The sequence below is a fragment of the Ascaphus truei genome, chromosome 6 (genome assembly GCF_040206685.1).
Source record: "Ascaphus truei isolate aAscTru1 chromosome 6, aAscTru1.hap1, whole genome shotgun sequence".
NCBI lineage: Eukaryota > Metazoa > Chordata > Amphibia > Anura > Ascaphidae > Ascaphus > Ascaphus truei.
Window position 1 is genome coordinate 110,132,262 of NC_134488.1, and position 15,270 is coordinate 110,147,531.

General features: G+C 44.1%; 1 protein-coding gene across 4 annotated transcripts in view; it reads left to right on the plus strand.

Moving 5' to 3' along the window:
* Nucleotides 1-15,270, plus strand: part of SHANK1 (SH3 and multiple ankyrin repeat domains 1) — a 278,275-nt gene that overhangs the window by 162,053 nt on the left and 100,952 nt on the right. For all 4 annotated transcript variants that reach the window (XM_075605770.1, XM_075605769.1, XM_075605773.1 and 1 more), the window contains exon 13: nucleotides 10,518-10,631. In XM_075605770.1, the coding sequence (XP_075461885.1) occupies nucleotides 10,518-10,631 (114 nt within the window). The remainder of the gene's footprint in view (nucleotides 1-10,517; nucleotides 10,632-15,270) is intronic.

The following is a 15,270-nucleotide window of genomic DNA, read 5'->3' on the forward strand; positions in this document are numbered from 1 at the left end:
CCGTGCCCCCCCCTGGGAAATCTCGCGCCCCCAGTTTGCGAACCCCTGAGTTAGAACATGGACCTTCCCTCCCAGCTGAACAACATTTAACCCCTCCACCCCCTGCTCAACAACGCGATGCCTGGTCTTAGATTCTAGTCCTGGAGTCCGGGAAAGCTGTCGGCGGCCCTGGTAATGAGATTAAAGTATTGTAGACTTAGGTATACAGACGGATAGGGGGAGATCAGTCATTGAACTGCTAAACAGGATGCAGCAGTGCAGCGTACAGTACACTGCACAGTGGGGAGTATGCTGTGCTTGCATTCAGTAGTATTTGTTTAGGAAGGCACTGGACATGCAGAGTTCTAAAGTAGGCAAAATGAACATACTCAGTCTGCTTCTTCACCCTATTCAGTTCTGTTTGGCACATACGGTTCCAACGTAAAACCCAGCACACAAAATATTCAATGTTAGGATCCAATAAACTGTCATTCCTGCAACCAGAAGCGTTCACATGATGCAGATGTGAAAACCTGACCTGTTTGTAGCACTGGGATGCCCACCCCTGCTGTAAAGGTTAATGTCAAGATGGCCTAACTGTAAGATTGGTTAATTGAGCCACTTATGTTAGTTCTTTTGGCACAATTTTAATATTACAGAAATGATTTAGCATTAATTTAGTATCTTACAATAAGGTTCCCCCAGGTGCCTTCTATAACTGGAGCAATAAGGGGAGTTGGGTTGGAGTAGATTTTTTTAATTTATTTTTTTACCAATATGGTATTGAGATAAATCAAATTCAAGTCTTGCTTTCATTTTTAGTGGCACATATGGATGGAAAAGACTTTTGAGGAGTTAAAAGATCATTTACATACACTCTGTTCCATTAACCACGTCGACCATAAGTTGATGTGTAACAAATCTGTGCATTTGCGGGACCAATACAGCTCTTAGAACTTTGCACTATGACTATGTTATGTATTTAGGGAGGTTTTTCCCACGGGTCTTTCTAACTTCTGATTGTGTTTGTTTTACAATACATCACGTAAGCGTTAAACAGATGTCCTACTTTAACCCCTTCACTACCAGAGGAGATCACCATGCACTACAGAGAAGGGGTTAACAGATTGATGGTCTGTATGAGAGGATTTACCAGGCCTAGGGACCTATTCTAGTAGCTTCGGATTTGTCAATGCCAAATCGCACAATGAAATGTGTGAAAAAGCGGTATTCCCTATTGCAAATCGCGTTTTCTAAACCGCTTCTACGGTATAAAAAAAGTGACAAAGCACCCTATGATTTGTACTTACTTTAGAGGCGAAATGAGGAGGGAGGGGGGCTACTTCCTAACCCATGGGTGTGCAAACCTTTTGCCCTGCGCCCCCTGCCTGCTCTCCCCACCCCCACAAGCACCCCCACCCCCCCGCTTACCTGGTCTGAAGCATCAAATGAAGCCGCAGGGTCATGTGACATGATGTCACGTGACCCTGCAACGTCATTTGACGACGCGTCGCCCAAGCCGACTGAGTGACGGTAAGGGAAGTTACAGAGGCGTTGCGCGGTCCCCCGGCATTTTATTCAAATGCCTTGGGGAAGAGCGCTGGGCCTCTGCAACTGCTGCGCCCCCCCCCAAAAGAAATCTCATGCCCCCCAGTTTGGCACCCCTGTCCTAACCTAATAGTATCTCCAATTGTATATACTGTATGTGCCCTCAAACCTCCCTTCAAATAAATTAGGGAGAGATGCCTGTGCAGAGAATGGAAAATACCTGAGGTACCCTGGGAGATATGCTAATGTCTATACAAAGTATATTTAAAAGAGTCACACATCCTAAAAGATATCATTAAGACCAACCAATTTAAAGGCCCTTGTGATGAAGGGTTATCAGTGTCAGACCCAACGGGATTAGAGCAGCAGCTCTAGCAGTCTGATGGTACAGTACTGTATGTGGTAGGGAATTCCAGAGAGAGGGCATAGAGGAGGTAATGAGATAGGAGGAAAGGCGGATGTCGTGGGCAGAATGTGGGGGGCATTTAGGTACTGTATGTATTTGTGGCTGAGGGCAAAGATGTAGGGGGGCAGTGTTGTTGAGACCTTTGTTTTAAATGTAATTCTTGAGGCTATGGGAAGTGAGTGTAGGGTTATGCATAGTGGAGCAGTGAGTGAGGTAGACGAGTCTGGCAGCAGCATTTTGGATGGATTGGAGTTGGGAGAGGTGGACAAGGGGAATGCCAATGAAGAGAAGGTTGCAGTAATCGAGGCGGGAAATGACGAGTGAGTGGATTAGGATTTTACTTGCATCATTTGAGAAAAGGGCGTCTTGTGATATTTCGGAGGTGCAGATGGCAGGACTTTGTGAGGGACTGAATGTGAGGAATGAAGGAGAAATCAGGCTTGAGGTGGTATGGAGATTGTGGTGTTATTGATAGTGAGGGAGAAAGTTGGTGGAGCGGTAGCACTGGAAGGGGGAAAGAATATTAATTCTGTTTCGGACACGTTGAGCTTCAGGTAACGGTGGGACATCCAGGAGGAGATTGCAGAGAGACACAGGACAGGAGAGAGGGGGAGAGGTCAAAGGCGGAGAGATAGATTTGGGTGTGATCAACATAAAGGTGATGCTGAAATCCAAACGATTGTATTAGTTCACCAAGATAAGAGGTGTAGAGTGACATGAGCAGAGGACCAAGAAAGGTATACAGTATATCAGAGGGCTTTCAACACTCTCTGCTTAGCTCAGTTTGAAGTCTGCGTCTATCACACACCAAAAAGAAATACAAATATAAGAATATGGGTCACTTAACCTGCCACAGTCTAATTGCACATTCTCCTGTCCTACATTATGAACAACATATCCCTTGCTTAATGGTTCAGTGAGACTCATATTCAGAGGTAGCCAGCCTCACTGTTCCCCCAGATAATACAACACATGCTATTATAACTCGGAATACCAGAGTTTCCTTAGTATTCATTGGCAGTAATAATGTAAAATATCAGAACACATCCCAACAGTGGGAACAATAAAGTCTACCACTGTACATCTGTGGATCCCTCCAGCAATTCAATTCTGGATTCAGTTCTTTTATCATGGAGGAGCAGAAACCAGTCTGAGTAATTTATTTTGGCATCTATTCTTATCCCTCCTAGTCGGGATATATGAATAGGGATTTCCGGCTTTTGGTGTTTCTTTTTTGTTTGTAAAATCAGGGCTTATTTTCTTTGTTTTACCGTTGTTTTCATTTTATTTAAAAAAAATAAATCTGTGTTTATCAGTGTTGACAATGAAAATAGGATTGACCCAAATTTGAATTTGGTGCTTATCGATGCACTTATTTTTTCGTTTTTATTAGTACCGATGTGTTGCCTTTGTCTCCTACCTGCGGTGGAAGTCCTAGGTCAGGATGGTTCATTTTCGGAATCCCTATATATGAATAAAAGTGCAAGGAATGGTCATGTTAGTCTTCTGGTGGACACATGGACTTCAACGTACATATATACAGTATGTTGCAAGAATGTATTTGTATCTTCTTAAAACCAATAGCACTTGATTAAACACTAATATTCTGTAACATCAGTGTGCATTTGCATTATCTTGGAAAGTGCAAAAAGATCAGCATGAATTATTATATCTTACTAAAGCATTCTGCAACACTGCCATCTATTGGCATGCTTTTACAGCCACCATCTATTTGCATCTTACTAAATTAGATGCATTTGTACCCCACTGAATGCTGTTACATAGTAAAAGATCAGCGTGAATTAGCATTTTAATAAGAGTGCTGTAATATCATGATATACAGTGTATTTGCATCATACTTAACAGCAAATGAAAAAATAACTTGTGAGCACATTCACATGTCTCAGACAGGTCTGCAACCCTGCTTTTCACCATTATCTCCCAGCATACAGTGCTTCCACTGCAGCAAGGGATTCTGGGAAATGACTTGCAAATGAGAACACAGTGTCACTTTTTTTTTTACATGGACCCCTATAAACGTATGCCTGCTGCATTACACGGCTTTTCAGCACAGCCTGGGTTATACAGTAGGTGTATAGCCAGTAAGCCTACTCACGGACAGCTGTTTTCGACCTTTTGGGTCTCATCATACGTAAGGCCGCGTTTATAGTAGGCGTGCTCGAGGTTTTGCGCGATGGGGAGGCGTGGCTGAGGCATGGCCGTGACCTCACCAGGCAGGTTCACCGTGATTGGCTGAACCGCTCACGTGACGCGGCCGTGACACGGCCTTCACGCGAAGAGTCAAAATTATTTGTCTTTTCAAAAATCTGCCGCACGGTCGCTTTTAATGGTTCGCGCGCACTACGGGCAGCCTCATAGAGCCGAGGTCTGCTGTTCTCACCGCGCGCGCCGTCGCACTCACTATAAACGCAGCATAATGTATGTATGTATGTATGTCTTTATTTGTATAGCGCCATAAAATGTACATAGCGCTTCACAGTAGTAATACATGTCATATAAATAGCAAATATAAATAACACATCATGGGAATAAGTGCTTCAGACATACTGTAAAAGTAACATTAAGGAAGGAGTCCCTGCTCCGAGGAGCTTACAATCTAATTGGTAGGTAGGGAGAACGTACAGAGACAGTAGGAGGGAATACTAGTAAGTGCGTCTGCAGGAGGCCAAGCTTTGTGTCATGTGTCCATGATTATCCAGTGCTACTCATATGCTTCTTTAAGCAGATGTGTCTTAAGGTGGGTCTTAAAGGTGGATAGCGAGGGGGCTAGTCGGGTATTGAGGGGAAGAGCATTCCAGAGGTGTGGGGCAGAAAGTGAGAAAGGTTTAAGGCGGGAGAGAGCTTTAGATACAAAGGGGGTAGAAAGAAGACATCCTTGAGAAGAACGCAAGAGTCGTGATGGTGCATAGCGAGAAATTAGGGCTGAGATGTAATGAGGGGCAGAAGAATGTAAAGCTTTAAAAGTGAGCAGTAGAATTGAGTGTGAGATACGCGATTTAATCGGAAGCCAGGAGAGTGATTTCAGCAGGGGAGACGCTGAGACAGATTTAGGAAAGAGTAGAGTGATTCTGGCAGCAGTGTTTAGGATAGATTGTAGGGGAGACAGGTGAGAGGTAGGAAGGCCGGACAGCAGGAGGTTGCAGTAATCGAGACGTGAGAGAATGAGGGCCTGAGTCAGAGTTTTAGCAGTTGAGTAACAGAGGAAAGGGCGTATCTTTGTGATATTGCGGAGGAAAAAGCGACAAGTTTTAGAAACGTTTTGAATATGAGAGGAGAATGAGAGAGAGGAATCAAGTGTGACCCCTAGGCAGCGTGCTTGGGCTACTGGGTGAATGATCGTATTTCCAATAGCAATGTGGAAGGATGTAGTAGGGCCAGGTTTGGGAGGTAGTATAAGGAGCTCTGTTTTTGCCATGTTAAGTTTCAGTCGGCGGATGGCCATCCAGGATGATATTCCAGAGAGGCATTCAGAAACTTTGGTCTGTATAGCAGGTGTAAGGTCAGGGGTTGAAAGGTAAATTTGTGTGTCGTCAGCATAGAGGTGATATTTAAACCCAAAAGATGTGATTAGGTCACCTAGAGAGAGTGTGTAGAGAGAAAAGAGAAGGGGTCCCAGGACAGAGCCTAAGAGTGCTTTAAGATGAGCATGGGTTTGTATATATGTGCCCCAGTTATTAGTATCTGAGTAAGCAGCACTGTAATGTGTCTGTGTTTTTGTTTTTCGGATAAATGCTGTATTGTAGAATGAGCATGTGTTGTTGCTCTGCAGTGCTGTAATACCTGATTGCGTTTGTACCTAGCTGAAGCACTGTGCCCTTGTATCTGTACAGCAGTAGGGCTGTTTGATAAGCATGCATTTTTATCTGGCTGTACAATCTGCTTTTGACTGCAGTGCAGCAGTACCATAAAGGCAGCCTATATTTGCATCTGGCAACAGTAGTGCTGTGAAGTTAGCATGCAGTTTAATAAACTGTTTTTGTGCTGTAAGATTGACTTGCATTTTTGTCTGACTGCAGCAGGGCATTAAGGTCAAACAGCTGAGCATATAAGATTGACTTGTATTTGTATCAGGCTTCAGTCCTGACCTGTTATAATACTGTAATTCTTCTAATTACAAGAACCCTTAGTTGGTGTGGGATAAGATAACCAAATGTTTGCAACTGTCCCGGTGCAGTGAGCAGTACATTCATTATATTACAGTACGCATTGACATCATCTGACTACAAACTGAGACCCAGTCATTCAATTCAAATGTCATCTTTTCTAAGCATTCTTTGTTCTCCTCCTGATATGCTGAGCTGCACAGAGAAATCCCCTGACACACCTTGTTTACGTTTTTTTTGTGTGCTGGTATGATTATAATTGCTTCTTACACTATGTCTTCTGCTTTCCCTATCTGAATAGTGAAGACTTCAAAGCAATGGTTCATGTTTCGGACACCTCTCTGCAAATTAACATGTAGCAATAAATATAAAGCCCAATTATGACTTAAAACGGCAATCCTTAAAAAATAGAAACAGACAGAATTTGGGTCTCATCCCAGAATAGTCTGGTTCATGGTAATCTACACGACTACCCTGATAATACCTTTAACAACCGATAGAGAGCAAGTGGTTAGTAGGACACATGTGGGGTATTCAGTTTACTGTGGATTAGGGGAAAGCTATTTGTTTTTGTTTTTTTGGGAGGGTTAAAAATTCCTTCGTCTCAGATAACCTGCATCAGTTTATAACAGAACTGAGAAGCCCTACAGGCTTCCAGCAAACAAAACCTTCTTTACGGTTGAGAGAACATATATCTGTTTAATACTAGCCCCAAGTCGTATACAAGTACAGTGTCGTCGTTTGGTCCATAGTAATGGCTGTGTTGTTGTGGTAGCACTCTCGCACGGGCAGTAGGAGAGACTTTTCCTGGAAGGTCACTAACTGTGAGACACAGTCCGTGCTTACCAATGTTTAGTGCAGCGGATCCCAACCTTTTTACACTGGTGCACCCCCTGCTCGAAAATATTTGTTCCCTGATCCCCTAATACATAAATCTTTTTTGCTACTCATTAGATTATTGCTCACAAAAGTGCAAAAGTGTGTGCCTGATCACAAGCTGTAGTGTCCTGAGCTCGCGGGGGGGGGGGGGGGAGGAGGGTGGGGGGGAGGGGTGGGTGTGGGATCCACATACGCTTTATATGGCCCCAAACAGAACCTCACTGTGGGCAGACTGAGTGTCATGGAACGGGACATTTGGTTCGCGGCCATCTTGCCACAACCAAGTCTCCGCCGGCGTTTGGCCGCAGAGGGCCCCTCGTCGCAGTCGCACCGCCGCTTGCCACTTCCCCAAGGTAATTTAAGGATTCATTTAGCGGTTAGGGTAGGGGGTTAATAATAGGGGGTTTAGGGTAGAGGGTTAGGTTTTAAGAGAAGGGGATTAGGTTTAGGGTAAAGGGTTAAGCTTTTTAGGGTCAGGGGTTAGGGTAAGGGGATAAGGTGTTTAGGGTAGGGGTAGGATTAGGAGTTAAGATGAGGGTTTTTTAGGGTAAGAGGTAAGGTCAGGGACTGATGTTAGCTTGAAGCGGGCGGCGACGAGAGGTCCCAGCGGCAAAGTGAGTAGCGGCCAAACGCCAGATGAGATTTGGTTGTGGTAAAATGACCACGACCAAACGGCCTACACCGGTATGGCAGGTATAGCTGTTAGCTACTGTGACAGCTTCCAAAGTCCCGCCCCACAATGCCTTGCCACTGGGGATTCACAGGCATTGTGGGGAGCGACTTTGGAAGCTCCTGCTCTAATGCACAGCTATAAACCCCCCACACTTAGGGGCAGTTTGGGGCTTTACTAAGTGTGCAGTTTCCACACGGGACCAGGCACTCAACATACTGCCTGGGCTCTGCCATTATATATTTTGGGGCGAAACCCTTTGGTGACACATCTCAAACGCGTAGGGGTTCACGCCGCCGCCCCCCCCCCGTTGGGAATCACTGTTTAGCGTAGGCTTTAAAATTTTGGTGCGTTTTTTCCCACTGTAATCAGCAGTTCACTCACAATATATGGCTTAAGTTAAAAAGCTGGTAAAAAAAAACCTTCTATTCGCTTTGATATTGATTCTTGCAGAGCTACACGTGCTGCACATATATCATTTTTGGCAGCTCTACAACAACAATTAAAACATGATTAAAAAAAACCCACATAATCCGAAAGCAAAGGAGTAATGTTGTGCATATTAATTTCCGACATACATACAAGCACAAGCGATTAAACATGGAAAGAAACATTAAAAGAGAGAGACACAAAGGTATGTCCCCGAATGTCCCGTATTGCACATCCAACGAATGCTGCTGTCGGATTAAAGCTTTGAATTAATGCCTGTCAAAAGTATGCTAATACACTTTGCGGAGTTACGCTTTCATTCAAGTGCACAGTGCAGTCCAAGTTAACATAAGAGTGGGTATGATGTAAGCACACAATGATCAATGGCAGGGGATGGCCAACACCAGTCTTTAAGGACCACCAACAGGTCAGGTTTTCAGGATATCCCTGCTTCAGCACAGGTGGCTCAATCGGTCCCAGCTTCAGCACAGGTGGCTCAATCAGTCTGCTTCGGCACAGGTGGCTCAATTGGAGGCTCAGTCTTCGACTGAACCACCGTTGCTGAAGCACGGATATCCTGAAAACCTGACCTGTTGGTGACGCTTGAGGACTGGAGTTGGCCGCCCCATATCTACGGTAACTACATTTCTCCTTTCTAGCATGTGCAGAATGATTTCCCCTGATAATTGTGTGCAGACCTTTTATAGCTAAAGCATCCCTTATGTATCATTGATTGTGTGCAGCCTTTACTAGCAAATGGATAGGTAAAAACAAACCGAAGGTTCGTACTAAATGTAACAATAGGTTATGGCTAAAATGTATATACCCAGGTAATTTTGAGACTAGTTTAGACTGTTCTATGTGCCGCACAAGGAATGTGGTCTTCTTGTCCTTGCACACTCATCTTCTTTTAATTGCACACAATGTTGCAATCACTTTGTATGAGTTAGAGAAAGAACAAAGTGAAGTTCATATTGCTTTAGTGCAATAATAGTGTTATTATGGTTGGCAATATATAAATACAAATCTAAACAGAAAATGTTCTGCAGATACGGTGAAATGTGAGTGAGATAAGTGAGAAAAATGCTCATTTTAATTGAAATATGTTACTGTAAATTGGATACAGATACACTTATGAACTGTAAAGTTTCATTCAGATGTTCTTAAAAAATAGACTTAATCCCATATGCATTTAAAATCTGAAAACTCAGAAGACGTTTACAACAAAACAAAAAAAAATAAAGTTTCTGTCCAATTTTTGAAGAAGCCGCCACAAGTCCCAAATGAAAGAAAATGTTTATAAGGTACTGTCCTTAACTCTGGTACTTCTGTCAAGAGTGTTCCCGGGGACTTTCCCCCTTTGTCTCAAGTAATGCGGGCAGCGGGCCACTTTCATCCACATGGTCATGCCCTAAGGTAGCCGAGCTGTGGAAAGACCCACCCCCCCACAAATTCTCGTAGCGGGTCCTGGGCTTCCCATTTCCCCTGGACGCTTGGTCATGTTTCCTGAACAGACCTGCAATTGACATTGACACACCACTCAAATAAACTGTTAACCCAAACCATGACTGGAACGAGCTGTTCCTCAGCCGCCCTTCGGATGAGTCCAAACCTTCCACCTCTGATACAGATTTAAAAAAAAAAAGAATATGGTACTCCCTTAAAAGGGAGAAACTAATGGGCGTACTCATGCTCAAAATTCCATGTGTGGCAACCCCAGGTGATTTACGAAAGCCTTCAAACAGGCGGCCGTCCACCTCTTAATGAAAGTAACATTCTCCTGTAGGAATCCCAACGATACCCTGGGGCGAATCCTTGCAGCCATGTAGTGGCAGAAATAGTATACCTTAATCCTGCATTATAGAAGTATCACTGTTCAATCTGTATATTTCTCTTGTACAACTCTCCGGATTAAGTGTATACTTGAAGTCGATAATATAAACAAGATATTCTGTACGTATATATATATATATATTATGTATATTATGTATATTATATATATTATGTATATTTGTTGAGGATGTTGCTGTACCCCCACCCCACCCCCCAACAATTATTAACAAAATCAATAAAAATCAGTATTAAAAAAAAAGTTTTTCTCGTCGATGTTGTGGGACACGTTTACTAAGTGGTGCTATTCCAAAAGACACCTCATGGCCCATTCTTCTTGCATTTCCCCGCTTAGTAGATACTAGGGCTTTAAGTTGTCTTCCGGTGTTGGAAGGTGTTTTATGGCAAACCACCGCTTAGTTAATATGGACCTGTACAGTATGTCTTAGGTGTGCTGTACATGCACAGACATAGTCTAATTTGTGGATGTCTTCCTCGTGTAATGTATTACAGTGCTCACTGGTAGTCAAATGCTTACAGAATCTACCCAAGCTTCAGTCTCTATGATTGCATAGCTGTAATTTGCTTCTTGTTCTAGCATTGGACATTTTTCTTCTAGGGCTACCTAACATAAAATCCTTGTATTTCACAGTTTTAAGCGTGGGTGAAGGAGGATTCTGGGAAGGCAATGCCAAAGGTCGCACAGGCTGGTTCCCCTCAGACTACGTTGAGGAAATAGCCACAAAACCCCAAGAAGGAAAACAAGGTACTGTATCATACTCATCAGAGAGATTCATTCAAGTTATTAATTGTATAAGGCAGGGATAGCCAAATCCAGTCCAGTCGAAGACTGAGTCAATGATCGAGCCACTTTGAGAAGCAGGGATATCCTGAAAACCTGACCACTTGGTAGCTCATGAGGACTAGAATTGGCTACCCCTGGTGTAAGGAGCCTAAATAAATGCATGCTGAAAGCCGCCACAGGGAACTGTCTTCACAAAGAGTTGCCCTTTAGAGAAGCCATGAAAGGCTTTATTTAAATTCAAGACTTTGAGGACCTCAAAGGCTTCTCAGGGCATCTGCTCTTGGAGGGAGTGATCTTATAGATCCTGGCACACAGATGTAGCCATTCTGTTCCCTTTCTTACATTTAGGTACAGATGCAGCGGCCATTATTTTAAGAAATCATGGCGCCGTTTTCGTGTGCGCTGCTGCACTCCACGCGGCATGAACGCGGCCAATCTCCCCAGGCACACGTGTTAATCGCGGTTGCTTTGTTTGAATTTCATGGATTGTGGGCAATTAAATGCAATGAAATGAATGAATTGTAATGTGGACAGTACTGTGCTACTGTGTCAATTTCAGGTGTTTAAAAGCTAGAACACTAAAATGCCATTTTCTGCACTCGCGTCTTAAAGCGGTACGGTTGGAAGCAATCCCGCACCATGACATGGGTATTCCGAGGTATACACTGCGTGATTTGTTAAAATAATGGCCGCTGCATCTGTATAACCAGGCAAACTGGAATATCTCTGGCAACAGTACATCTGTATACAGTATCTTACAGTGACAATGAAGCAGTCCCAATGTTCAGTTAAGCGCGGCTCACATACACTGTACTTTTTTATCTTGCTATTTGAATTATCTTGTGTACAGACCTTTTAGAGTTAGGGCACCCCCTATATACAGTATACCGAATAATGACATGCATATGTGTGTACGTGAATATGAGTGTACATGAATATCATTATTATTATTGTTTATTTGTAAAGCGCCAGCATATTCTGCAGTGCGGTACAATGCGGGTACAGAGATTTGATGATGATATAAGCAGAGTTACAAACAAAGGTGCACAGGCAGATACAGAAGGTTATGAGGGCCCTGCTCGTGAGGGCTTACAGTCTATGTGAATGAGGGACAATGTTGAAACAAAAAGGTAAAGTGGCTGCTCATTGTGGGATGGAGTATATATCAGGTTGGAGTATGGTCCAAAGGAAAACTAGAAACCCAATATGGCACTCAATTCCCAAAGCTGAATGTTTTGTGATAAGAATTAAAAATACATTTTATTGTTCATCATAATTAAAAGGGTGGGGGTTAAAATCCATTAAAGGACACACACATAACAATCCTATGTTGAGTGCTGTATGCACTCTGGATTGATAATGAACGTAACAATTGAGTGGAATTAGATCAATGTTTCGAATTAAGGTGCTGGCATACAGTTAACCTAAGATACAAAGGTGTTGCCTCAACAGTAAGAAGTATACATACACTGAGTAGATAATGTAACAGCCTGTATACATTGGTTGAACCACTAGGGCTAAGTGATACCCTGTGACAGAGTATGATCCAATCAGGTAATTTCCTACAAAGAGTACTACTTAGCAACCAATAAAGTGATATATATGAGTTCATGCATGTATATGCAATCCAGTTTGTCTGTGCCCGTATGGTGTAAGTTGAGTTATACACTCCACGATAGGAACTCCCCTATCATCACTTCCAGCTACTGTGCAGCAGTTACACCATACAGGCACATACACATACGGATGTATGCCAGCACCTTAATTCGAAACATTGATCTAATTCCACTCAATTGTTTCGTTCATTATCAATCCAGAGTGCATACAGCACTCAACATAAGATTGTTATGTGTGTGTCTTTTAATGGATTTTAACCCCCATCCTTTTAATTATGATGAACAATAAAATTTATTTTTAATTCTTATCACAAAACATTCAGCTTTGGGAATTGAGTGCCATATTGGGTTTCTAGTTCTCCTTTGTTCTCTCATTATTAACACTATCCAAGGCACCGATCTCATATTACAATATCTCTATATTATATTGCTGTAGCGGGGTACCTTCTGCTAATATATGGAGTATGGTCCAGCCAGAAAGCTGATCCCATTAAGGTTTGAGGGTGCGGATGTTAGGGGGTGTTACCTTGCGTGGAGATTGTTCCAGCCGCACGGCTGGTCTCAATGGGGTTGGAGGAGGGGAGTTGGATATTAGAGGTATGCTAGATGGGCTTCCTTGAAAAGGTGAGTTTTCAGGGAGTTTTTCAATGTATGAAAGCTGGGGGAGAGTCGGATGGTGTGTGGTTGGAAATTCCAGAGAGGGGAGTACACGGCGTTCTGTGCTGTATACAGAGAAACACCATGTACTGATATTCGCATGTGATCGGAGATGTTATTAGGGCAAAGAGGAGGAGGGGGCAGAGATACAGAGCCTAAAGCAGAGCTGTTAATTATACAGCCCGCTGGCCGCATGCAGCCCCGGGAAACCTCTAATGCGGCCCGGAGCTTGTTTGGCTGGGAGGGAGAGTAAGAATGGGAGGGAGGCTGGGAAAGTGGGCGGAGCTTTGTCTGTTCAGGAAGGAGGTAGGTTGTTTGGGGCAGAGAGAGGGGATGGATGGAGGGTAAGAGAGGGGGTGGGGTAGGGAGAGCGAGTGAGGGGTTGGGGGAGGGTGAGAGAGAGGGGGTGGGGGAGGGAGAGAGGGGATAAGGTTAGGTTGACCAGATGACCCGGTTTAGCCGGGACTGTCCCGGTTTTTGTAGGCCTGTCCCGGTGATCTACCATTCTTTAAAATGTCTAGGTTTTTTGCCATCTGTCCTGGTTTTCAAAGCTGTAGGATGCTGGTGAGTTGGAGAGCAGGAGGAGAGCAGAGGCTGGGTCAGCGGCTGCAGAGTTTGGGGGCGGGGTTAGCTTTAGAGGAGTGTGCAGGCGGAGCTAGCTGCAGAGGAGTGTGGGGGCGGGTCTAGCAGCAGAAGAGTGTTGGGGTGGGGCTAGCTGCAGAGGAGTGTGGGGGCGGGGCTAGCTGCAGAGGAGTGTGGGGGCGGGGCTAGCTGTAGAAGGACACCAACAGAGCAAGACCCGGGAGACAGTGATAACCTTCAGTGTCTGCTGCCAGGGCCCAAGATGGATTCCCCCCCTCCTGTGACAGGTAGGGACTGTCTATAGAAACACATAATGGGGAAACAGAGACACACAGAATGGGGTGAGAGAGACACAGAATGGGGTGAGAGAGACACAGAATGGGGTGAGAGAGAGGGACAAAATGTGAAAATAAAGGGTATTAAAAACTCCTGGAGCAAAAGATGGGCTTCAAAAATGGAAGCTCATATACAGTACTAATATAACTGTTCCCTACAATAGGGTAATACCAAGGCTAGGTAGCCTGACAAAAATAGACGGTTGAGCCTACTAGGAGTAAGGGAGCTCCTAAGCAAACTCCCCCTCCCTCGATCTCTCTACCATTGATACTATATTACAGGAATGTCCATACTAGGAGTAAATATATCGAACATATGATATCTAAAGGTCACTGGGGATAAGTACCAGATAGCAGTAGATGGAAATACAAACAGCCTGTAGTGGGTAGAAATATGTGATGGAGCAGCTGGGAGTGACTGGATAATAAATACCCACTGAGGGGACAGGAGCTCAACCAGAAACTCCCCCCTCCCAAAACCACATATATATGGAAGGTAAGTATCCCATCCACTGTTGTACCCTATATCAAAACGTATGAGAGGGTATAGAACTGAGGTGATGTGAGTGTTAAAAGGTAACACTCAATTGGTAGTAAGTAGTATACCAGCTGTATATATCCTCATGTGTACATGGAAACTTCTATGAGGTCACTAAAATCTACTTACTGAAGTAATGCAAGGTATACTGGTATGTGCTCAATCGCGGGGGGAGCAAGGTCAGTGCGATGTAGTCGCAGGCCCCGAGGGCTATTAAGCAAGTGCTTCCAGTAGCACTTAAATGCCCATGGGAGTTCAGTGCAGCGATCCCGACGGCTGTTTCGCGGAGCGCTTCTTCAAGGGATGTGATTAGTGGTCAGCCGCTCTCTGTCATTTAAACGCGCTTGGAGGGGGCTCGACTGAGCGCCCTCCAATAGACATGTTTAGGGGGCGGAACCGTGATGACGTCACGGCCCAAATCCTTAGCCCGATGCTGCTGCGTGATTGGTTAGTAAGTGAACCAATCACTATGCAGCGGTGTCTAACAAACAGTGTAGAAAGCGCAATACAGATAAGGAGTGGCCCAGTGAGTAAAGACACTGACTGGCACTGAGAGTTTGGAGCAGGGGAACCTGGTTCAATTCCCGGTGTCAGCTCCTTGTGACCTTGGGCAAGTCACTTTATCTCCCTGTGCCTCAGGCATCAAAAACATAGGTTGTAAGCTCTACGGGGCAGGTACTGTGTCTGTAAAATGTCTCTGTAAAGTGCTACATAATACTAGCAGCGCCATACAAAAACATGCTATTATTATTATTGTAAAGAAAACAATGCGTAGGTTATAGTTACTATTTCTTTAATTTTGTTCCTTCCGCCCCTGTGATGGTGCGACCTAAGTCTTGCAGTCACATTTAAGAATTGTCCCCTGAGCTATT